The sequence below is a fragment of the Perca flavescens genome, chromosome 20, assembly GCF_004354835.1.
Source record: "Perca flavescens isolate YP-PL-M2 chromosome 20, PFLA_1.0, whole genome shotgun sequence".
NCBI classification, from domain to species: domain Eukaryota; kingdom Metazoa; phylum Chordata; class Actinopteri; order Perciformes; family Percidae; genus Perca; species Perca flavescens.
Window position 1 is genome coordinate 6814326 of NC_041350.1, and position 24154 is coordinate 6838479.

At 39.9% G+C, this 24154-nt stretch overlaps 2 protein-coding genes across 7 annotated transcripts in view; both read right to left on the minus strand.

The window, feature by feature from the left end:
• Positions 1-732: 732 nt before the first annotated feature.
• kcnk17 (potassium channel, subfamily K, member 17) lies at positions 733-11047 on the minus strand. Its single transcript, XM_028566310.1, has 5 exons — positions 10835-11047; positions 8269-8383; positions 7466-7632; positions 6812-6984; positions 733-1051 (listed from the first exon to the last, which is right to left on the minus strand). Exons 1-5 carry the CDS (start codon positions 11045-11047, stop codon positions 790-792), a joined length of 930 nt encoding a protein of 309 aa, XP_028422111.1. The 3' UTR covers positions 733-789.
• A 3847-nt stretch (positions 11048-14894) lies between these two features.
• The window catches only part of kif6 (kinesin family member 6), a 60423-nt gene continuing 51163 nt past the window's right edge, over positions 14895-24154 (minus strand). For 4 of the 6 annotated variants that reach the window (XM_028566654.1, XM_028566653.1, XM_028566655.1 and 1 more), the window contains 8 exons: positions 23543-23593; positions 21901-21985; positions 21611-21746; positions 20397-20473; positions 18264-18350; positions 18037-18141; positions 16635-16750; positions 14895-15451 (listed from right to left, as the gene is read on the minus strand). In XM_028566654.1, coding sequence (XP_028422455.1) covers positions 15435-15451; positions 16635-16750; positions 18037-18141; positions 18264-18350; positions 20397-20473; positions 21611-21746; positions 21901-21985; positions 23543-23593 — 674 coding nt within the window. In that variant the 3' untranslated portion in view covers positions 14895-15434. Of the gene's footprint in view, positions 15452-16634; positions 16751-18036; positions 18142-18263; positions 18351-20395; positions 20474-20582; positions 20656-21109; positions 21251-21610; positions 21747-21900; positions 21986-23542; positions 23594-24154 lie in introns of those variants that run through there. The other 2 variants (XR_003691143.1, XM_028566657.1) reach the window with 2 other exon arrangements.

Consider the following 24154-nt stretch of genomic DNA (forward strand, 5'->3'; position numbering starts at 1 on the left):
AAAGTAAATGTGCAACATAAATAAACTTGTCTTATCTGAAATTATATAATGTATATAAATATATGTATATATATAAAAGAATGTTTAGCCCAATTAGCTTTCATTAAAATACATTGATAATAAATCTCTGATTCTCGTATAGTTGAATGTTACTTTCAACAGGTCATGGTACAGTAAACCGAGAGACAGCTTAATGGCTTCAATGTCATTTAAGTACATTTTAATATGCAAAGCAAATCACATGTATTTCCAGTTGATTGTGGCTCAGCCAGTGAATGCAAAATGCCCCTGGTTGGTTTGTGGGCAGTGTGGTGAGCAACACACTGAGAGGCCACAGAGCCACAGACTGACTGACTGCCGTTTTCTACTGACCACTAACCCATAGATAGATAGATACATGGGGCAGAGTAAGTGTTGACCCGGTATCTTTTCCAGAATTTAATCTCAAAGGACTTTTTTTTAAACAAATTAGATTAACCATCACAGGAGTGAAGAGTGCTAACAGACAAAACAGCACGTAGATGGTGCATGTCGTCAAACAAACAAACGTGACTCAACAAAAAATTGTCAATATTTCAGGGCAGAAAGGAATAAAATCAATGTTCGGTCACATAATAAATCATCACAGACTCTCAATATTTGCAGTCTTATTACAATTATACACACACACACACACACACACACACACACACACACACACACACACACACACACACACACACATCTCCACACTCTATGTCTTTGTTGAGAGACAGATCAATCTATAACTAGGTCAGCTTGCTGATATCTTCACATTACTTCAGTTTCCTGAGTTACTGGAGGCTTCTTGATCTCATCTTCCTCCTCCACCTGTGTGTCTGGGTCGTCAACCTCTGCACTGCCAGGCGCTTCCTCCTGCTCCCGTCCACCCCAGAGCTGTTTTAAGTGGGCGTTGAGCCGCTCCAGGATGTCCATGGAGTGGTTGATGAGGAGGGCCAGCCAGGCCAGGCCGAAGAAGATCCACGAGGCCATGAGGACACTGTACCACTGTGGGTATACTTTGTCGGGATTACTGTCTGTGAAGGAAAAGACTTAATTAATAAAGCAAAGTATAGTGCGTTGATAAAAACCTAAGAAATCATGGTCTTGCCACTCAGGATTACAATGTGTCTACTTTCTGTTGACGATTAGTAGCGCAGTGTTATTACTGTGCTTTACCTGCCACGAAGTCTCCAAAGCCGATAGTACTGAGGGTGATGAAGCAGTAGTAAATGGCCTGGGACAATGTCCAGCCCTCTTGCAGTTGGAACACAATCATGGGCACAACAAAGAAGAGCACTGTTCCAGACAGGTAAGACACCAGGTGGACAAAAAAGCGGGTACACCTCTGCGGGAGGGTGAAGTAAGTCATGTTCCAAAGAATTACTTTTCCACTTGAAATGTGTGAGACAAACATTTTAAGAGTGATGTGAAACGTACTTCATTATTACACTATGGTGATTAAAGCTCTTCTCACCCTTCGCCCGGTCTTCCCCTCGAGGAAGTCGGAGATGTTCCTCTCAATAACAAGCATGTACTTGCCCACTCTGTTGAGCACCACCATGTTGAGCGGGATACCAAATAGTGCGAAGAACACACAGAAGATCTGGCCAGCAGTAGACCTTGGACTTATGTTCCCATAACCTGCAAAACTGTAAGTTGTTAGTGTGTGATCTTACTGTGGTGGAAGTAAAAGAAGAACTGTAAGACCTTTTTCTTCTCATTTAATTGTTCAATATGTGTTTTAATCACTTTCTCACTCAATACGTTCTTATCACCTATACTCCAAAGAGACTTTCTTGCTCAGGGATGAGCCTCTCAGTTGGCTCTTGCTCCCACAAAAAAGGGACTTTTAGTGCGTTCCATTTGTACTCAGAAGTCAGATTTTCAAAGATCAAAGTCGGAAAGACGCCCCTTGACCTCGGATTTCCGGACTTGGAACTCTGACAACCTCCCAGTAGCCCGAGCTCAAAATCCAACATGGCTGCCCCGTGCATCAACAGTAGTGAAAGCTGTAATAACATACAGTTATTAGCACTTCTGTCCTATTTGTGTCTTACTAAGTCAGTTGTACACACAGTCCTGTCCAACTTCTATCTGTGGACATGTTGTTACGCTGTTTGTATGCACATAAACCAGCGTAATATGTTGCATGTTGTTATCAACTGGTATTGCTAACAAAGGCTAAGCTGGCTAGAACTAACCCCACAATGAAAAATCCCACTTGTAAATGAAACGCATTCAACTCGGGTGTGACGTCAATCCGTTCTGAGTTCTGAGGTAAATGGAATGCACAATTAAAGCAGCGATGGTTTAAGGAGATGGATATGGTGTTCGAGAAACATTCCAACAGGTTGTTGATGGTGTAGCCTGTTACACCGCTAAGCTAGCACCGGTGTGTAGAAAAAAGGCACACAGCTACTAAAGGCTAATCTAGCTCGTAACATTTGTTGTCTCCTATCCCTGCATGTTTGCATTTAACAAGAGAATGAGATCTGAGCTGGCCTGGATGAGTGTACTTTCCTACCTAAGAGGGGTTGTACTGTGTTAAACTGACTCACCCAGCCGCAATGTCGTTTCACGTTCCGGAGCCGGAACTGGATAACAACTGGTTTGCTGTACCCACTACTGCGGCAACCCGTTGGAAGGGTTCTGGAACACAGCAGCTGTCCCTAATATATAATCTCTACAGAGTTTTACCAACCAAATTATTATATTTAGGTTTTAGATTATTACAATAATACAAAATTAGGGTCAGGATTAGGGCAAATACACATAAGTTTCCAGTGCTTATTGATAGTAGTTTTTATAACCCTTATTCAGGGTTAATTAATTATCATAATAAATCCTGCCCCCTAAGGTTCATTAACAAACAAGTGTCACCTTGCTATAAATATACAATGAAAAAAATTAAAGAGGTGCACTTTTGCAAAGTGCCACGTGAAAGAAGTAAATGTCATCTTCTGCTCAGACATCTTCAGAAATACATAGACAATAATGTATGTAGTATGAAATGGTGTATTTATACTGACAGAAATACAATTGTTAGGGTCTAAGATTGGTCAATATGTTAAACATTGAAAAACAGTGTCAAATCCTATTTCAGTTACTCCAACAAATGATTAAAAGTGGTCATACGGGTCACTGACCAGGTTATAAGTCTGATATAATCAAATCATCGGCGTTTAGGTTGCCCAAACATTGACTAGACTTGCTATGGGGCGTGATTAAAAAGCTCTTGGATTTAATCCTGTGTAGTCTAACCTATAGTTGTGACCACGGTGGCAGCAAACACAGCTGAGCTGGTGAATTTCCAGAAGCCGTCCGAAGTATTGTTGTCTTTCAAACTTAGGCCCACCTTAGATGCAGCTTGAACAACCTGAAACACATTAAAGTTACAAACTGGGTTAAACTGTTCAAACTCTTGAAGGAATGGCGTATTTTATGGGTCAGATCTTATGACTCACTGTTATGTAACTCATGTATGTATTGATCCAAAACTGGGTTTTTAGGCCAATATAGTACAGTTGTGTGCATGACATAGAGAAGACCCTCTGTGTCAGGTAGAGCAGATATGTCAATGACACAGTAGGTTACATAAAAGTTCATCACCAGCATGGAAAATTCCTCCAAAAGAATTACATAACACTGAGACCTGTGGCCTTCTTATCTAGTGTGATGAGTTCCTCATCCTAAAAAGATGTTATAACTCAAAGTGTTGGCTTATTCTTGAAAACAGACTTTATTTAAATTGTATCTTCTTCATGCCTTACTGTATACTTAGGGTGCACCATACCGCCTGTATGGCCTGCTTTGATTTCAGTTTTAGAATGATCAACAGTTGTTTTTCTTACGCTGCAAATTGTGTGCAACCTAACTTTTGCTTTTCTACAGAATTAATTTGATTGGTAAAGGTAAAGTTTCCAAGGAAAAGATTACACAACTTCGCTGCTGTAAATCAAGTCAAAGCAAGACACAAAGGCAATGTAGAATGTGCATGGCTGAAAGGCTGGAGGAGCTGGTATTTGCATAGAAGAAGTTGCCTCTTTGCCACATAATGGCCCTCCATTGCTTGGAACAGTTTCCAGTGGCAGATTTGTGTTGTTCTTGTTTAAAGGCCCAAATCTGTATTGGTGAATGGTCCTACTACTGTTGAACTTTTATTCTACTACTGTTGCTAATTACCTTCACTTTATTGAAAGTGAAGGTAAAAACAGAAAAACACTTAACTGAAAAATATCTGTCTCACATGTATTTTAATTCCGTAAAAGTGTCTGTTTTGGCAACTGCAGTCAAATACTGAGTGTACAATGTATCAACTGTATACTTGATGTAAAGCGTAATGGAAAACATTATACTTTGTGAAAGCGAGGGACAGAACTGTTCATTTAAGTATGCGTGAGTCTTTTAATGACGATGGCATTTCTCCATTCAGAAATATGAAAATGCAAAAGGAATAGGATTGTGGTCCAGATCTAAATCCAGTGGTCTCTGTAAAACCCACAGGTTGACATATACAAAACATACAGATATGGATACGAGCAGATATTAGCTGCGTCACTGTAAAATACTCCCATCACATTTGCATGTTAGAATTCCTGAGTGCCTGAGTGTAATGTGCCGACATCTGTAACTGTGTTGCCTATATTGCTGCTATAAAACACTCTCCATGTCGGATTCTATCTCATTAACCGGCCTCTTTTGATGCCCCGAGCCTCACCTGAGCCACTGACTCCAGGCCTTCTTGGTTCAGACATTTGTATGTGTTGAGCACCTGTTCTTTGTTCAGCAGTAAAAGACTGATGTCCTTCTGTCCGAGATCTCCCTCCAACTTCCAGAAAACCACTCCGCCGATCAGCACATAGGCCACGTAAACCACCCCGAGCATGAGGATGGAGGGCACCCGGGCCAAGTTGAGCATTTCTTTTATTCCCATCTCGGCTTCCTGGTAGAACTTTTGGATCCAGGAAAGCTCAGCGTCTCAACCTCAGCAGCCGGGGACAGAGAGGAGTGAGGGTTTACCTGCTTGGCTTCGTGTTTTTCCCTGTATTGCAGGCAAATGAACCTCCATCTGCACTACTGTTTAAATCACTCCAATGGCCTGGCATGCAAATCTGGTGGAAAAAAATCTGAAGAGGGAGAGACAGCAGCACAGGTTTGGCTCTAGGTGATAACTATAGGTTTCTGGCCAAAATGAGCCATTGTCTATGAGGTCGTGGAGTTTGCTTCTTCATGGCAGGGGACAATTTAAGACCAGTTACAGTTGGTATGTGATTTCTAGATGCACTGCACAATATCTAGGACTGAGCAAAATAACCACAGCGCACTATTTATCAGACTATATTTCAGTTTCAATTACGTTTGCATGTGATTCTTCATGCCGGCAGTTTGAGACAGAAAGTGACAGTTCTTGTTCTGCTAACAGTTCTGGCCAGTTTGAATGAACATATAAAAAATGGTGTATCCCAGCTGCCCTTCTGGGATCAGTCCTCTGTGCTCTCAGGTCACCTCACACCACCATCTTGATTAATGTGTTTGTTTAAGATAGCCCTCCGTGCTGAATTTACCACAGTTTACCATCAGTACACAAACACAGATGTGGACTCACATGATCACACGCAGGCACGCACGCACGCAGGCACGCACGCACGCACGCACACACACACACACACACACACACACACACACACACACACACACACATTCTAATAATTGGAGTTGCAGTTGGTTAACATACACAAAAAACAATTACATAAACAATAGTACAAAAAAACAGATTCATAGTTTAGCAGGTATTAATAATTTTACCTGTTGGTAGGGTGGAAAAACATAACAGGATTGTTACCTGATGCAAAACACATTTTCATATTGAGACTTTATAATATTTAATAACATCTCGATCAAATCTTGTTTAAAGAATGAAAAATTAGGCAGATGTAGTTTAAATCCTTGTTTCTAATTGCCTATTTAGCGCACACGTGATTAATCACACGATCACTTGTGAGTTGCTATCAAAGGTTGCTCCTGTACTACATTGCCTGTAGGAATTTATAAATGTCTCTTATTGCTCCCACTCAGCGGATATATTTTAAACTCTGTGTAATTCTTAGACGTTTGATAAATACGGGCCCTGATCTACTGTACTGACTCTTTAGCTTGGTTGAGGTAGAATTGTCAAACAAAAAACCTGTAATGTTTTCCCAGCTTATTGTGTAATATACAAAATCAATTCTCAACCAGGCGAAACATAAAAAACAAAGCATTTAAAGAGGAATAAATATTCTGAGGCAAATATCTAACAGAAACAGTTTTTTCAAAAAGCTGCTCATGTTTTCTTAGTGTACCATGTATGATAATATGTACAGAGAACAGTTACACTAATTGAATATTACATGTACTGTAGATAGTCCCGTCTAAAGTCCACCGTCAGATTTTTGACGTGTCTTCTAGTTTAGTGGATGGCACGTTCTCATCGTCCTCTTGTTTTTTAAAGCCTGGATGAGTCAGGCCAATCGCATGCGCCATTATTCTGGCTCCCATGTTGAGGATAAGAGCAAGCCAAGCCAAGGCAAAGATGATCCATATGCCTGCAAGGCTTCGGTACAGAGAGATGTACTGCTTGCCTGGGTCAGTCCCTACAAGAATCGACATGAAACATCGGGACAGCATGTTGATTTTATTGCTTTAAACATTCAAATTAAAACACAATAATTGTCTCAAAGCATTTTCTTTATCTAACAGATGTGACCGCTGTGGCCTTTCCAGCACATAAGTGCTTGTTTGCTCTCTCTACTCACCCACTACGTAATCTCCAAAACCAATGGTGCTGAGGGTAATGAAGGTGAAATAGAAGCCCTCGCCAAACGTCCAGCCTTCCACGTAACTAAACAGCAGAGGAGGGATGACCAAAAACAGGAGGCTGCCTGTGATGAAGAACAAGCTCACTGCCAGAGCCTCAACTGTTTGCTAGGAAAGAAACAGCGGAAACATTGGCATCAGTTAGGCATGACAAAGTGGCCTTTTCTTGGCATGTCTTATAGGTAGAGCTGGCCCACATGGAGAAAATCCAAATACATCGATGTTGATATTGCGGCAACAATGAAGGTTTGACTATTGGTGCTTTCACAAATTATTCACACAATGACATTTTTGATAAGTAATCGTCAGTAATGGGATATATTGACAAAGTTGTTAAGGGCAAATAAGGAAACTTTACTGTAATGCAGCCTTTAAAACCAGTAAAAGACAACCCTATATCAATATCCAAAATGTGAGACGATATGTAACCTCATATATCAATTTAATATCGATATATTGCCCAGCCCTACTTCTAGGTTTGATCTCTACAGTGATGGCTAGAAAAAGCAAAGCAAAAATGAGCATAGATATGTCTAGAAAGCATATCTCAGGTGCTTTTTGCAGCAAATAATGTCTAATGTGTCAGTACCTTGTGTGGAACAACTGAGACCATTCCCCTCTCCAGGCGACCCAGGTGGATAGTGAGACACTTCCCCAGCTGTTTGAGGAAGGCCAGGTTCAGGGGGATTCCACACAGTGCGTAAAACACACAAAACACTTGACCAGATACCGTGCTGGGGGAGAGGTTGCCGTAGCCTGTGGACAAGCCAATGATTTGTGATAATGATTATTTTATCAAACCAGCAGGGCTGTCCTCGACTAAAGAAATTCTTAGTGGACTTACGCTCATATGATTGTGTCCACTAATCAAATTGTTGATTCAATTGACAGATCTGTAAAACTGAGTTCCTCCACAAAGAATCATGCAAAATGACCACTTTAAATCTTGCGTTTACTAGAGATTTGCTCATAAGTTTCTTGGAAATAAGTCATTCAGCATGAAAAAAAAGCATAAAAAATGGTTCGACTAAAGAAATCTTAGTCGACTAAGATCAAAATGACCAATCAACGACTAATCGACTAAGAGGGGGCAGCGATAGTTTTCTCCCCACTATGGCCACAATACCCGCCCTTCAACAGCTACTATTGGCAAGACGTCCATGCTTACGCAAGGTAACGTAACCTGATTTGTTCAAGTCCTATCCCCTGACCAATCGAGTATCCTAACCTTAACCACTCAAAGTCAAATGCCTAACCCCAACCAATCGATCACTATGGCCACGCCAAGTGGGTCTTGGCGTGGCCATAGTGGGATTTGTAATTTTGCAAGGGGGCAGCCCTACAAATCAGACAAGTTAAAAAGCATATGTATGAATATGTAAAGATGCTCACCTATAGTTGTGACTACTGTGCCTGCAAAAAAGAAGGAGCTACTGAAGTCCCAGTTGCTGGGGTTTGTTGAGTTGCCTGAGGGATTCACTCCCTTTTCCCAGGCTTCCAAAATCACCTGCAAACACACAAAGGAGTGTATTCAAATCTGAGAATAAGGTAACTCTCACCTCAAAAAGTCTTACCTGACAGTGTTTCTCAAATGGGGGTATGTGTACCCCTAGGGGTACTTTGGAGTACTGCAGGGGCTACCTACGATTTTTGCTAAATGCTCATTTAAAAATATGTCATGCATAATTCCTAAAATTATCACACTATAATAATGAATGAATTAAGTGATGGATCTTAAACATTTGAAATATAGCATTTAAATGTTTTCAGTAACAAGGTTGTTGTAAATCTATCATTGCCAGCAGTGTATTATACCTCTTTTTTTTATTTTTCTACCAAAAAATGTTTTGTGCTTGTCAGGGGTTACCTGGCTTGAAAAAAAAAACAATTCAAAGGGGGAACAATGTTGAAAAAAGTTTGAGAACCACTGTCTGGGCCGCCGATGCTCCAGACATCCCGCTGGAACATGGGCGATTTTAGACCCTTTTTAGGGGGGCTCGAGCTCCCCTAAATTTCATCTCAACCGCCCCTAAAAATTATAATAATAAAAACTTATAAACTTTCTTTTTTTTTTTTATAAATTTTGGTGCTTCAAGAGAGAGTTTGTGAACGTGTCTGTTAGAGGACAAACAATTACCATTAACAGAAACATAGTGTTGGCCATTTGGAGGTGGTTGTGCCAGACTGACGCCTTTGGCTGAGTCTCTATCTAATCTGTCAGAGGGAGAGCAGGAGTGTGCTTGTGAAGTTTAACGTTGGTAGTCCCCAGAGAAGAAGTTGGCAATTTCATGCCACAGATTAGAACCTGAATTGAAATGTAAGCAACTAAAATTGCTGAATGTTAGAACATTGTGTCAAATTGGTCACTATTACTGTGACTTATAAAGTGTCAGGTTTAGTTCCATCATAGTGTCAAAACTCAATTTTAGAGATCTGAGGAGCAGTTAACTATAGTCCTCATAAATTCACCGGAGTTTAAAATTCCAACAAAAAAGAAAGCGGAAGGAAACGGAAAATCTGTGACAAAACATGGATCCGGCGGAATTTCCTGCGGCACTGGAGCAATCCCAGAAGTGGAACGTCAAGGATATAGACTACTATGTACCTAATCACTCAATTTCTCTGTCACTCAGTATTTGATGAGCTCTTTTTATCATCATATTTCCTCAGAGATGCACAGACTTGTTGTCAATCATCATTACTTTGATCAAGACAGCCCATGTATTTTTTTTTAAATGGTCAAGAACCAAACCAACTTTCCGAGCCTGGTTGACATCAGACCCTTCTCAGCTGTAACTGAGAGTGGGTCTGGGCAAGCTTCATTTACAGCCTATTTCCAAAGGGGCGTCACCAACGGACGCCACTCGTATGCATCTGGGCGCAATTGAATAGTCCTTCAACCAATCAGACCAACGCAGCGACAGCGGCATCAACGGGTTGCTGTGCTTTGGTGGCCGTCATGTTGAATGTAAACAAAAAGTTGCATGCTGTCGCTGCGCTATTGTCATTGTGTAAAGCCCACCTCAACGGTTGTGATTGGTGCCTCGATTTGGAAAAATTGGAAATTGGCTTGAATGGGCTCTTGGCCAGACTGACTTGCAGAGCAAATCTCAAATTTGCCAGAAGTTCGTCAGGGTTTTCCCAGGCTACAACTTTCCTGCACTTTATTAAACAATTTCAGCTATATAGCACCCTTATATTTAATATAAAAAAGCCATTAAGACCTTTAAGTTATTAAATGAATATACTATGAAATGATATGACACATGCTCTGGCATTATAAAATGTAAATGTATTTGTTTTTTATGGTATTGTCTTTTTTGTAATGTCTATTCTATGTATCTGTGTGTACCTTTGTAAATTAACTTTTGTACAATAAAGAATTGAGAAAAAAAGCCCATGTTTTTTAGCATGTTACCACTATTCAAATTAAAAGGAACTGACAAATTCTGTAAAAACATCCAGATTAATTTTTAGAGTTAAAAATGTGGTTGCGTTTAATAAAAAACTAACCAGCAATAAATTATGGAGAAGGCGTGGGATTAAATTATTGTATACTTTTTCCCACTCCTGCTTGAACATGTCAAAAAAAAGAGGAAAATCAAGTATTTGTTATTCATGTATCTCTACGATTTTTGTAATATTATTTTTTGTATGACCTTTTTTGTTCTAAATAAATTTAATTAATTCAGTCAGTTTCAACAACTGTCTTAATAATAAATAAATGATAATTTTTACTTTGTGTTGTTAGCGGACGAAAATGGAGAATCCCGCAAGGGAAATTACAATGTTTTTTTGTTCACTCTGTTTTTAGAACACACATTACACCCAGGACTGAAATACACACACATGCTCAGTACCTATACATGCACAAATCGAGACATGTAAGCATGAGTCTACTGCACTTAATAACAATTAACGAACAAGTAATCCTTAAAGAACTGTGAAGACTGTGAACCTGAACAAACTCCTCCAAGGCTGGTCCGTCCAGGCAGGTGTAATTAGCCAAGAAATTCAACTTCTCCAGTTGGAAGTGTATTCGGTTCTTGCTCTCAGCCTCTCGCTCCAGGATCTGGAAGATGGTGGCCCCGACCAGCAGGTATGTGAAGTGGGCCAGAGTCAAAAATGTTGTCCAGCTCACTTTGACGCGCACCGACTGGAACCTCGCCATCAACCTCCTCCAGCACCGGAATGGACCCAAACACTGATGCTCAAACTCAGAAAAGAGGTTAATCACTTCAGACTAACAATCAAAGTCTGGATAAAATGCGAAGATGTCATGAGTTGTCCACCAAAGACAGCTTCCATTACTGCAGGTCGGGGCATTCTCCAAAGTCAAAGTTGAATTTAAAGTAAATTCGAGACAGCTATTCGCGTGCTCTTCAAGCCAGTTTTAAATCACAGAAACGTGTGACAGCTCTAACTGGATAACCCTCCAAAGGTAAAACATTTTGACTCAATGCTCTTACTCTGATTGGTCAGTGTACCATAGATGTTGCGGCTTTGATTTATGGGTTGCTTGGGTAACGATCAAAATCCTCTTCTCCATTAGCACGACATCTGGACGCACACATACACTTTCAACTGTTTCCACTAATAAAGAAGCGCTGGCAGTATCTTGTCAGCAGAACAAAAGTTAATATTTGACCTGACTGCTGACTGTTGAGAGTCTTTCAATACCAGTGTGCATTGTGGGGACTCATTTTATCCAGAAAGTGTATTTTGGTTTGCTGAATTAACCATTTCTATTCTCACTTCACTGGCCTCCTATTTAATTCCTCCTCCAAACTTACATGCCAAATAAGGATCTTAGATCATCTGAGCTAAATTTACTGGATGTCCCTCAGACCCACTATAAAACTCAAAGTGACCGTGCTGTTCAAGCTGTGGCTCCCAATCTTTGAAACGTTCTCTCCTTATCAATGTGATCCCTAGACTCCTGTGATGCTTGTGTGAAACAATAAAAACTAAAAAAATGTTTTGTCAGACTGGCTTTTGGTTAGCCTATCCAAATAGCTAATAACTTTTTTGTCTCTGCTCTTATTTAGCTGCTGCTGCTGCTGCTGTGATTTTAATCTTGTCAGCCCTGTGATGTGTATTGTTGCTATCTCGGTCTTTTAGCTTATATTGTGTAACTGTTTTTAATGTTAAGCACTTTGTGATTTTGTATCTGTGAAAGGGGCTATATAGCCTGCCATGTTAAAAATGTCTGAGAAGATGTGAGAAAAGCTTAGACTTTAGTGTTGATGCCAATAACTACAGTTATAATTATTATTTAAAAATTGTCAGTCCTGCTCCGGTAGATTAGTTTCCCAAAGTCACTGCTTGCCTGCCTGAATATAATTTTGGGGTGGAGAACATAGTCAACAGTGACATTTCTATGATAGCTACATATTAAACTACATGATGTAGCCTAATATGTATTTCCAATGTTGAAAAAACTGTTAAACACACCCTTTGGAGTCTGTCTATCAATTGGAGAATACATTGAGCATGTATTGTTTATAGTAACATAACTTTATTGATATATCAGGTAGAAACAAGCTGAAAAGACCAGTTAGAAGTAATGATGTAGCGGTCGGTAAACCATTTAATATTTTCTGATTTGGAGGCATACATGGACTTTAAATGAAAAAGACAAAATAAAATCACTTAACATGTAAACAGACTGTATTGTAGTTTTATTTCTTACATGTTTCTCTTGTATTTGTTTGTATAAATATTGAAATATTACTTCTTACAACTAGAACTGTTCTATTATAATATTTTGAGTGATTATGACTAAAGATGTGTACATTATTATAGGGTCCTTTGTAATTTTTATTGTATTTTGGGTTCCTGGCAGCTTCATACATCATCAGGCTTAAAGCAGCATTAGTGCTTAGAATAAAATACCATGCATGTGGTGTAAGGTCAGTTTAAAAAGGGTTAAACAAAGACAAAACATAAATGCATAGAAAGTTGGCAAAATAGCCCAAATCAACCTGAACTCCAGAGTGCTGAAAACTAAGTTGACATTTGCAATTGAACAACAGTCTGATATATGATGTGGCATGGCGGAAGTATTGAGCTGTGCGTCATGTGTCATCTCAAACATTATTAAAGGAAACACTATGCTTTCTAAGCTAAGCTATTTGATATATTTGATAGTTATGCACCACTGCTATGTAGTCTGACGTAGGAATGTTTATTTTTGTGTCAATTAAAAATAGCTTTAAAGTGCTCATATTACGCTCATTTTCAAGTTCATAATTGTATTTAGAGGTTGTACCAGAATAGGTGTATGTGGTTTAATTTTCAGAAAACACCATATATTTGTTGTACTGCACATTGCTGCAGCTCCTCTTTTCACCCTGTGTGTTGAGCTCTCTGTTTTAGCTACAGAGTGAGACATCTCACTTCTGTACCATTTTTGTTGGGAGTCGCACATGCGCAGTAAGTACTGCTAGCTTGTCAGTTGCAGAGTATGAGGGCGTGCCATGCTAGCAGCTAGGCGAGCATTATAACGTGTGTTACAAAGTGACCAGGTTTGTCTCTGAAGTAAAGGCTGGACTACAATAGAGCTGTTTGGAGCAGTTTGTGAACAGTGTTTTCTCTGGAGTCCCTTTGGGATGGACTTTGGGCTTTTTCACTTTGTAAACCTATAACGTGTACAAAAAGATATATAACACAATCAAGGAAAGGGGAGAAGCCAAAAAGCATAATATGAGCACTTTAAATCCACACATCATGAAGAAGGTCAATGATGGGACTGAGAGAAGTAACAGATATCAAGACTTGACCAAAGAGAGCTCTTTCTCCAAGGCAACTGGATGCAAATTGTGCAGCTGCTTGTCATCTGTCAAACAAATCAACGCAAAGCCATGCAAACAGGTTGCTCCCATGTTCACAGGATGTCTTCTGTTTGGGAAGGTGTGTAACTCTGACGTGACTGGATGGGCTGATTTTGATTACCAGTTGAGGTTGACGGTCAGGATACTGTGAATGTAGGAGCACTGGGCCATATGTGTCTTATGTATTCATTTAGTTACTTAGTTACTAAGGGTGGGTTTCTTGTATACAGTAATGGTGTAATGTGTAATTAATTTGACTACTAATGAATTGATATTTAACTAATGATGCAACCAAACATCTTAGTTGTCTTTACACCCTTCATGGCTGAAATTTGAGAAGAATTGCTTAAAAGTCTAATTTCCTGGGTCATTTTCCAGTTGGATTCCATAGGAAAATTAGCCAGAGGAACCCCCATACTACAACTGCCATTTGCAAGGGAGTAAGAGGTATACGAAAGAAGTTAGGGCTGTAACTAAAAATTGTTATTCTTTTCATAGCCGATTAATCCATCCATTATTTTCTCGATTAATCGATTAGTTGTTTGGTCTATAAAATGTCAGAAAATTGTGAAATATGTCAGTTTTTCAAAGCCCAGGATGACGTCCTTAAATTTCTTGTTTTGCTTGTTAATCAAAGATATTCAGTTTATTGTCATGGAGGAGTGGGGAAACTAGAAAATAGTCACATTTAGGAAGTTGAGTTCTTTTTTTTAAATTTTTTATAAAAAATGATTGCTGTATGTGCACATAAGTATTTCCTCCGACCCGTTTGTTTGTGGTTGTTACCATGGTGAATCGTAGTATCATGGCTCCATTCATGCTGCCGTTTTATTGTGGTGGTGCACGCGTGTGAACATACTCCGAGTTGATTGAACCAACTTATATCAGCTGTTCTGAAACCGAAAACTCAGAGTTTCCCATCTCAGGGTAAATCAACTCAGACATCAGGGTTAGACTCAGAGTTTGTTAAACCTCCTTCCTGAAATAGGGCCGGATGGTCACCAAAATTAACACGACAGGCACATAGGCTGTTATGGGGGACTAAATAACTGGTACTATGTGTTTGTCAGTGCTAAGCACTCTGGCAAAGTAAATCATAATCAACTGTAAAGTACTACAGTAATAAATGTTGTGGCATTTTGCTATCATGTAGCTTTATTTTTGAAATATTGCACAGACTTTTTTTGTTACAGAATATCAGAAATAATCAACAAATATACTGTACATATATTATACATACATTTACAACATTTGACACAAAATGTGTTACACTGAGAATAAAATGAAACCAGGCAGAAATATGGAATGCATTTGTCATTCTGCATGTGGAAACTTCCTGTGACGATTCCTTCTTTAAACAAATACTGGAGCCAGCTGGTTTCCGCTCCTTCCTCTGATATCTTGAGACAACATTTGTTCAGATCAAATGGCCAGCGCTAGCTGTGATTTTTACTGCTGCTCATTATATCACTGGCACATACTGTCCAGGAGGCCAACAAGTGTGTGTATGCATGAACAAATCTGACAGGGTGTGTGGCTTGTGTTTGGCAGAGGGGTCTTTTTTTATGAGAGATATAGTATGTTGTGGACCCAGTTGAGATAATTTATTCACACATGTTCATTGTCAGTCTATCAATAATGTTTGATACACATTTTTAGGACAGATGTGGAGGTTGTACAAGCAGTCAGATGACATTACCTTCAGGCCTTCATCCGAACTTCATGTTATTGCTGAGGTGGACCTGAAATACATAAAAACACAAGGCTGATTAAACATCTAGTAGTATTTGAGAAATAAGCCATCAAGAAATATAACAAGATAATGTGTCTTTTTTAGTCAGACGAACTAAAAATTATTTTTTTTATTTTCAGAGTAACAATCCCTGAATGAAACATCGCTAACCTATGACTTAAATTACAATAATCACTCTGAAATCATGCTGTCTGTTTCTTTTTGCCAGGTTCCCTACACTTCCCAGAATGCACTAGTGACATAAAAGGTGTTTTGATCGAAGGGACCAAACAACCAAGGAGAGGAGCTTTACTGTCAAAACACAGTCACTATCCACCTTAGTAGTACGAAGGTAAAGAGGCACGAAATGAGTCTTCCTTGCCTAAAGTGGGGAAAGAAAAGAAAAGAAGGAAAGAAAGGAATAAAGACTTCAGGGGGTAAATTTGCTCCTAAGCTTCACAGTTTTTCTGTCTGGTGTCTCTGCTCACTTGGCCATCGTTCTGTCTGTTTAAATGACCTCAGCCATTCTGGAGATCTAGTGGCAAACCACAAGACAGCCAAGTCCACTTTCCTGTGTGCCAAAGTAAGCAGCTACACAAGGGTCAAAGGAGAGCGGAGAGTGTAACAGAGAGAAGAACCACATAAGAGCAAAAGAATACATGGTATCTTTATCAAGTGTTTTATCTTACAGGTAGTTTCTAATACAGAACAAATATAATGTGGTTTATACTAATTTAAAACAACTCTGAAAAGCTCAAAACAAGATATTTATGATAAAGTGTTGTAGGGCATCACTCCACCAGAGGGCAGCATTGAATGCAAAATGCATAGTGTGAGAAAGCTAAGTGAGTATATTATTTCGTTGCAACACAGATGTCTTCTTAGTTGATAGTTTTATTTCTTAAGGTGCATAACAGTGACTAACGTTTCAATGTAGGATTACATCTTCATCAGAGTCCTTGAAGATGTAATCCTACATCAAAACATTAGTCACAGTTATGCACCTTAAGAAATAAAACTATCAAGTAAGAAGACATTTGTGTTGCACCGGCAATTTTTTGTTACTTTACACTGTTTTGTCCTGCCTTGGTTGCACCGGATTGTTATGGTCTGCAGAAGCGCAGATAACTCTCTCTTTTTTACCTATATTATTTCTTTCTTTGTGTGTGTGTGTGTGCGTGCGTGTGTGTTACCTGTCCTGTTGAGGAGGTTTTCCCTGGCTCTTATAAAGGCCAGGATGTCAGCATCAGCCTGTTGGTCTCCAGTCAGGGGAATAGAGGAGTTTGAAAGCTTTGTGTTGGAAAGGGCCCTGAAATGTACATGTGTATAATGTAGTTTGACAGTATCAGCACAAGTTCTTCACAGTTTCTGTAACACAAATAAGGACATTATTTGCTCTTTCTTACTTCCTTAAATCCTTTGTTTTTTATGTGTGTGTTGGGGGGCATAAGCTTAAAAGCCCCTTAACCATTCTGAACACCACCGCTGTAAAATGTTTGATCCGTTCTTGTTCCAAAAGCTGTAAGAAAACAAGCTGAAAACCTTAACAGGTAACAGCTCCTCATATCACGGAGCATCGGTATAAAACAAAAGTATCTCTGTACTACAAGTGGTTGCTGGAGAGATGAACCAAAGCATACATGTTATTCATTGAGTGTTTTGCTGTGCTTGTAAAACGCTGGTTCCAGCAGCAGCATTCAAGCGAGACCCCAGGTCTTTGATTTGTTAATAGAGTTTGGAGACATTACTTCACAATGAAATAAAAAAGTTATGGCCAGGTTCATAAGTGGAGAGAAAACACTGCACAGCTATAAAATCTGCAGGTCCAGGCTCTATGTATAGACTGAAAAGCGACTGCAAACATGTGGAACATGCTACTGTAGCAAAGTTGCATTTGTGAATACATAATGTACACATAGTGGTGGACATACACGAGTCACCTATCGTTTTAACTATTTTTACGCTCTGCCATTTTTTCATGTCGCCTAATCTAATAATAACTGCAAATAAAGATCTGCAAATCTTCATCGCAGGGGTTTCCTCAGCATGTCGAACATGCTGAATTTCAGATAGAGAAAGGCCAAGAGAGCTACACATTTGGTCAAGTCATAAAAAACTAAATCTGTTTTCAGTTTCCAAAGCCATCAATTCATTTGTAGTCTATATAGACAACGTTTCATTTCAAACATTGTTCAGGTACTGCCGGAAATCCGCGGAATGACCGGCACCTTCCGCTTGTTCCGTTGTAATTTTTTAACTCCGGTGGATTTCTGAGGACTATGGTTGACTGCTCCTTAGATCTCTGCAGGGTAAATCCAGACAGCTAGCTAGACTATCTGTCCAATCTGAGTTTTCTGTTGCACGAGTAACGACTAACAACGTCTGAACGAGCACATGCTATTTTGCAGCGGCGCCGTTGCTCCGTCTGGCGCTTAGCGCCGCCCAAGATGATTGTGATTGGTTTAAAGAAATGCCAATAAACCAGAGTACGTTTTTGTGTGGACTAGCCAGACCCTCCTTCACAGCACTGTGGGGGAAGATCTGGCAATGCGAAACCGATTAATTTCCCACATGCCAAGCCACCCCTCCATGTACCTCCACTCAGATGAAGGAGTGAAGTCAGTCACCCTCCCATCCAGGGACTTATCCCGCCACGCTGGGACAGCCACCAAGGGAGGTACACTTTTGGGAAGGAAGCTTCTGGAATTCACAGAAATGCAAAAACTGCAATTTTAGGATGACGAAGACAAAGTTTGACATGCAGCATAATCCGGTAGTACCTCATATGAAACAAATATGAGATTAAGTGAAGCTAGGCTGACCTGAGGTCTTGAACAGCGATGGAACAGTCCGGATTTGGGTCTGGGCCTGCTGGACACTCTCTAACACTGCTGCTCAGACCAGGTGCCCTGTATAACAAGTTAGTAGAGCTTTTCAGAAATATTTTGTTACACCATAATTCCACAGTTTATCTGTACCTTGATCTGTAGGTGCCATACAGCATGATGCCTATATGAAACTCATAGACCTATAGTGCATCTACATTAGGTACTCACTGTATCTCACTGGTCATTTATCTTTGTCTCTCAGTATCATCACATACATGTGCTTGTCTTAACCACAAGAGGGAGCAACAATGCAAAGTAGTTTGCACTCTTAACATTTTGTGCACAAGGTATCTGTAGGTTGACCAAGTTACATTTAAGACTTTTAAGATCTTTTTAATACCACAAAGAACACAATTTAATACCTATTTCAGTACGAAAGCATGATAGAAAGCCAGCAGAAACAATATTGTCTATAATGATTTGTTATTATATCACATTTACTTCCTTATATATACTTCCCAGTATATAACAATAATGCCCGATGATATAATTAATTGTATAAATGAAAGCTGGACCCAGATAAGTGGAAGCAAATGGATTGATGAATTAAAAATGTTCAGTTCAGTTAATTGACATTTTCTAATTATGAGACAATGAGCTTGTTAGCTGCTGTAGCGACAGTGTTTGCCTCATGTCTGACAGTGCTGACTGAAAGCCCACAAAAAGGATTCAACCTCCTGCATGAACAATCCAACTTTTCGTCTATAGGCTTGTAACGTTTCCTGATAGCTCACAATCTGATACAAAAACATGTCTGACTCACTACAGCAGGAAAGAAGAAATATTCAAGACTAAACCTTTTTAATACCTTCTTACAATCCCTATAGGTAACACATATCTCTAGACTCTAAATGGGGACTCAATTGAATTGTGTAAAAGTGTCGTTGGATTTAATTGGAATAACTGGGGAGAACATAAACCCCGACCGACTCAAACGGCTACAAAGACATGGTTGTGATGTGGCGTAAGCGAAGGGTGATAGAATGGAGTGTGTTGATGCATCAGTGCTGGTGCAGGAACATGACTACGACTACTATGACTACTGTGAGTGTAGCATGTTGGATAAATACATTTGATAAATACAGTAGCCACAGATACCGAGTTGATTTCAATTGAAATATTATAACTGTAGATCATTTGTTATGTAAGATAACGTTACACAGCCTCATGTTTTGCAATACAATGCCACGTCTTGCGGTGAAGATGGCCAAAGTCTGGACAAATATTGTGGTCATTGTTTTTCGTGACTATACACCAATATCTACGTCCTAATGTTGTCATGGCAGACTTGTGGCAGACATGATGGGATGTGAAATACCACCTGTGTCATCATAGTGTGAACCAGCTCCCCTACAAATATCCTCATGGTTGGTAGAGCGAAACAATTCACACTGACCGTACCTTTCAAAATGTGTTCAATATTTGTTCTGTGGAGAGGAGCACTGAGCATCTGCAGGTTGTTGGCTCTTAATCTAAGTGCCATTCAAGCACAGATGGTGACAGGGTAAAAATAACAAATGAATTGAGCAAAAGTGAGTCAGTGATCGGAAGATGTTTCTCCTTGAAACTTGGCTGGTTTCTGAAACTTAGCAGAGACTCAAAATAAATGCCACCACATCTAAAAAAGTAAATACGCTTTTAATACTTCACATGGCCAGTTTTCTTTTAAATTTCGTGGAATTATCTTGTGGAATGAAAATGCACATGTAAATACGGCAACTACGGCAACTACTTCTGTTTCTCTGCATTTATTTCTCTCACTTTTCTATTGTTAAATATACTTTGACACTTATTGTATATGAAACCTTTGAACACTGATACTTAAAACTGTACTGGTGATTTTGTATTTCTATATTTTACCTTTGGTAGGTCCTTTGGGTGTGGTTTTTCACATAAGCCATTACAGGCTACCACACCCTCAAATATGTCATATTTCTTCAATGTGATTTGTATTTATTATTACAAATAAACATAATAGATCTACATAAGTCCCTTACCAACATTCATCTGTTGGGAGGGATGGAAGGACAGACAAAAAACAGTCATCATCATCAAAATGTGTCTCACCGAAATCCCGGAGTGCTAGGTGAAGACGGCTCTGAAGCTGGAGACCCTGTGTGACATCTGGCTGTGGCCTCGGACTCCTAGTCACAATCATTGAGAAATAATTAAACTATTTCTGGAACACTTCTCAGCAAAAACATCATTCCATACTGATGACAGTTAAACACAATGTGGCCATATGTAACTTACAGCTAGAGGGAAACAGAAGACCTCAGGTATTTTGTGTTGTCTCTTACTCAAAGTTTGATTCATTACATGTGTCCTGTTTTCCAAAAACAGAACAATAAATGGTTGAACAGATCTGTAGGATACAAGTATACTGGCAGGGGAAAACGAACGGCCTGTATCCTGCTTGGAAGACCAAAACTGCACATGTAAGGTCTGTCTGTCAGACTTCCTCTTCTTTCCATGTGTCATTCAGTGATAAATTCCCAAAAGATATTGTTCTCCATTCATAAGATCAAAACCAAAGAGTAAATGCCAGCAGTGTCTGCTGGTCAGATGTGGATGCTTAACATCTCAAATGTGCAGCCATCAAGTGTGTGAGACCAGAGGCTTTTAGTTATCTGCAAGTGTTCTTAGCTTGGGGATCTTCAACTCATCTTTCTCTTCAAGCTTTTGCAAACAGTGTCTTCCACTATACTGTACAATTATTCTGAGTATTTAGGCACAAACAACAAAACTATTATTTGGGACTGAAATAAACACTGACTCACTTCTTATCCCCCACTGTGTTGCTGAGAAACCTCATGAACATGTTGTACTTGTTAGGGCTCTAACTGCTGAGACTGTATTGATGCTGTTGCTGTGTTGCCTCTAAGCTGCTCTCCAGGCCCTTGTTTGGGTCACATGGAATTCTGTAAAAAAATAGAGTTTCCATGTATTTTCCTCCTACATATCTTCCCACCAGGGCCCATTCAGAATGATGCTTAACAGAGGCTGCAAGGGTCACACTGGTGCCATAAAAGCCTCCAAAGTCAGAGACACATGCGTATCAACTTACACGCACACACTAACGCGTCCGTAGAGGCCAATATTCAGAGAACACACGAAAGAAAACATCCATAAATATAGAGACAAAAAATGAACATACACTGCCTTCCTGGCTAATTTCAGAAACATATCTTTGACACAGTAGCCTTGCCATTACGTCATGCTTACAGAAGCTTTATGTGGTGTTGTCACATAGATAGGTAGAGAAAATGAAGGTCCGTCACCTGCGTGCTGGAAGCCTCCTGGCTCCACCACTTCTGGAAGTCTTTCTGGATCTTGACCTTTACCCTCTCCGACAACAGCTGCAGGTGCTCAATCTCTGTCGCCAGCGCTTTCAGACGGTCAATGGTGCTCTTGTAACTGACATGGGGATATTAGCAGCACCAAATTCATCTTTTGTCCACGTTACACACAGCATCTGCTGTGTCTAATCAATCTTTGCAGTGTCTTGGGAGAAACTATAAAAAAAACATTTGGTATGTAATACATATAAATGCACTTTTACTACACTCACGCCTTTTTTTCTTGCTCAATGTGTTTGCACAGGTTTTCTTCCACCAGGTCGACCTCCTCAACCTCTGAGTGAATCCCCATTACACCTATGGTAGAATTGGACAGGCACAAGGCATGGCAAATGTTTTAAAGACGGATACAAAATGTGGACATACAGTAGATAAAATCACAAATACAGAAGCTAGTGAGCATGTGTTGTGTACACGCGGGTGCATTTTCTTTCAAAGACAGTGTTTTCAAGTCTTGGCCCTGGATAATAGAAGCCAGGCTGCTGTGAAGTGTTCTCTGATGCGGGACACAAAACAACAAGAAAGGCCTTTGGGCGCCTGAACTGAAGGGAGATGTTTGTGTGCTTTACAACCAGATTTCCTCATCAAAGCTTTTGTGTCAATGATCAAAACAGTCAGAAAAGAGTAAATGAAGGAGTCTTAGAGTTGTGACGCCCAGTCTTTGGTCACTCAGCTTTCAGTCAGCTAGGACTAAAGCAAAGGCTTTGAAGTGGGCACTGCTGCACATACTGTACAGGACAAGAGCTCCCACAATGGATTCACAAGGTTTCCCTGCCCCACTCGGAAAGGAGTTCAATATCAAAAAGATGATGAACAGAGTTTCCATTCGGGAAAGCTTTGTATATCTTTTCAGTGGATACTTGAGGAGACAACTGTCTGAATTTGAAGTCAGAGTGTAAACCTGGATTCTCAGTTATTCTAAAGCCCAGTCCAGACCAAAGATTCCTGACGAGACAAGTTGAAACTTGCAACTACGAGTCTGCAGCGTTCTAAAACCTGCCAGGTCACACCAACGCGACAAGACGGTGTATCATCGCCAATGGAACGACTCTTTGTACTTCCGTTCTAACTTCAGACTTTCAGGTTTTTTGTAGCTGGATATATCATTTGTTGTGTCTGAATATGAATGTGGATGACGTTAGTGATACTAAGTAATGCTTGCTACAGTTGCATTTCTAGTGATGAATCGCCAAAAATAATGTTCTATTTCTCTCATTCACGGCTCCCTCTCTTCAGTCACTCACTAGCTTGCTCGACCACGTACTGCACTCGCAGTAACATAGGAAAAAATCATTTTCTTTCTATAGTTTGTAGCTGCCTTTACAAGCTGACATCGCTATCTATTGGCTGCTGGAACAGGTGACGTCCCTTACGTTCTAAAACCAGCCTCTGGAGACTTGACCAACTGAGTCGCAGCGACACCATCAGCTGGCTTGAGCAGAGCTGAGATGGGTCGGTTCAGACTGCTGCAACTTTTCCCTGCAACGTTCGAAAACAGTTTAGTCTCGTCGCGAATATTTGGTCTGAACTGGGCTTAAGTGTGAACTTAAGCAAGAGTGTGATATGTGGAGGTTTTGCATAGGATGCATTTAATTGCATTTAATTAAGCCTGCATGCATTGTTTTTTGATTTTATAATGTCCTACTGTAAAAACATGGTTAACGTTTTGCAAAAATTACAAATAAGCCTGGTGAAATCTTCTGACTCCTTCTGTTAGTCAGTTAGTTGCTCACAAACAAAATCAAAGAACACAGTTAGAGAGTTAAGGGTATTGGTAGAGGCTGTTTAGGACTGAAAGTGTTTTAACCACAGAGTTTTTAAAAGTGGTAAGATCCATTGTCAGTTTGATCTTACCATGAGCTGCCCTCTGCCTCCTCTGCATCTCCAACTGCTTCTTCAACTCTTCTGAGAAAGAGAGAGCGGAGAATAAAACAACTTTAAAAAACATTTCACCCCCCCATTTCTACATTAAAAAGACAAATTATATATTTTCTTTTTTATTAGTGCATGTTTACACTCAGCGCCAAAATTACTTGAAACTAACCAATCCCTTCTACGTACTGTAATGATTTAAAAAATTGAAAAAAAAGTTGAAATCTGATTTCTGTTGCATGTCTAAAACAACCTTTGAACGTGCACGCGTTCCACCAAAACAAGTTCCTTCCCGAGACTACTTTGCTGCGGCACCGTGGCTCTGTGCTCTGCTTAGCACTGCACAATACGATTGTGACTGGTTTAAAGAAATGCCGATAAACCAGAGCACGTTTTTCTCCCATCCCGGGATTGCTGTGTGGACTAGCCAGACCCTTCTTTGCAGCGCTGTGGAGGAAGGTCTGGCAAAGACTACGGTATATGTGAATGGTAAATTGGTTTAAATGTGATTGGTAAATTGACTTCAAAGTGCTGAAAGTGTGTGTCAACTGATTCTCTTTGAGTCCAGAATAGACAATTGTCTTCTACAATGGA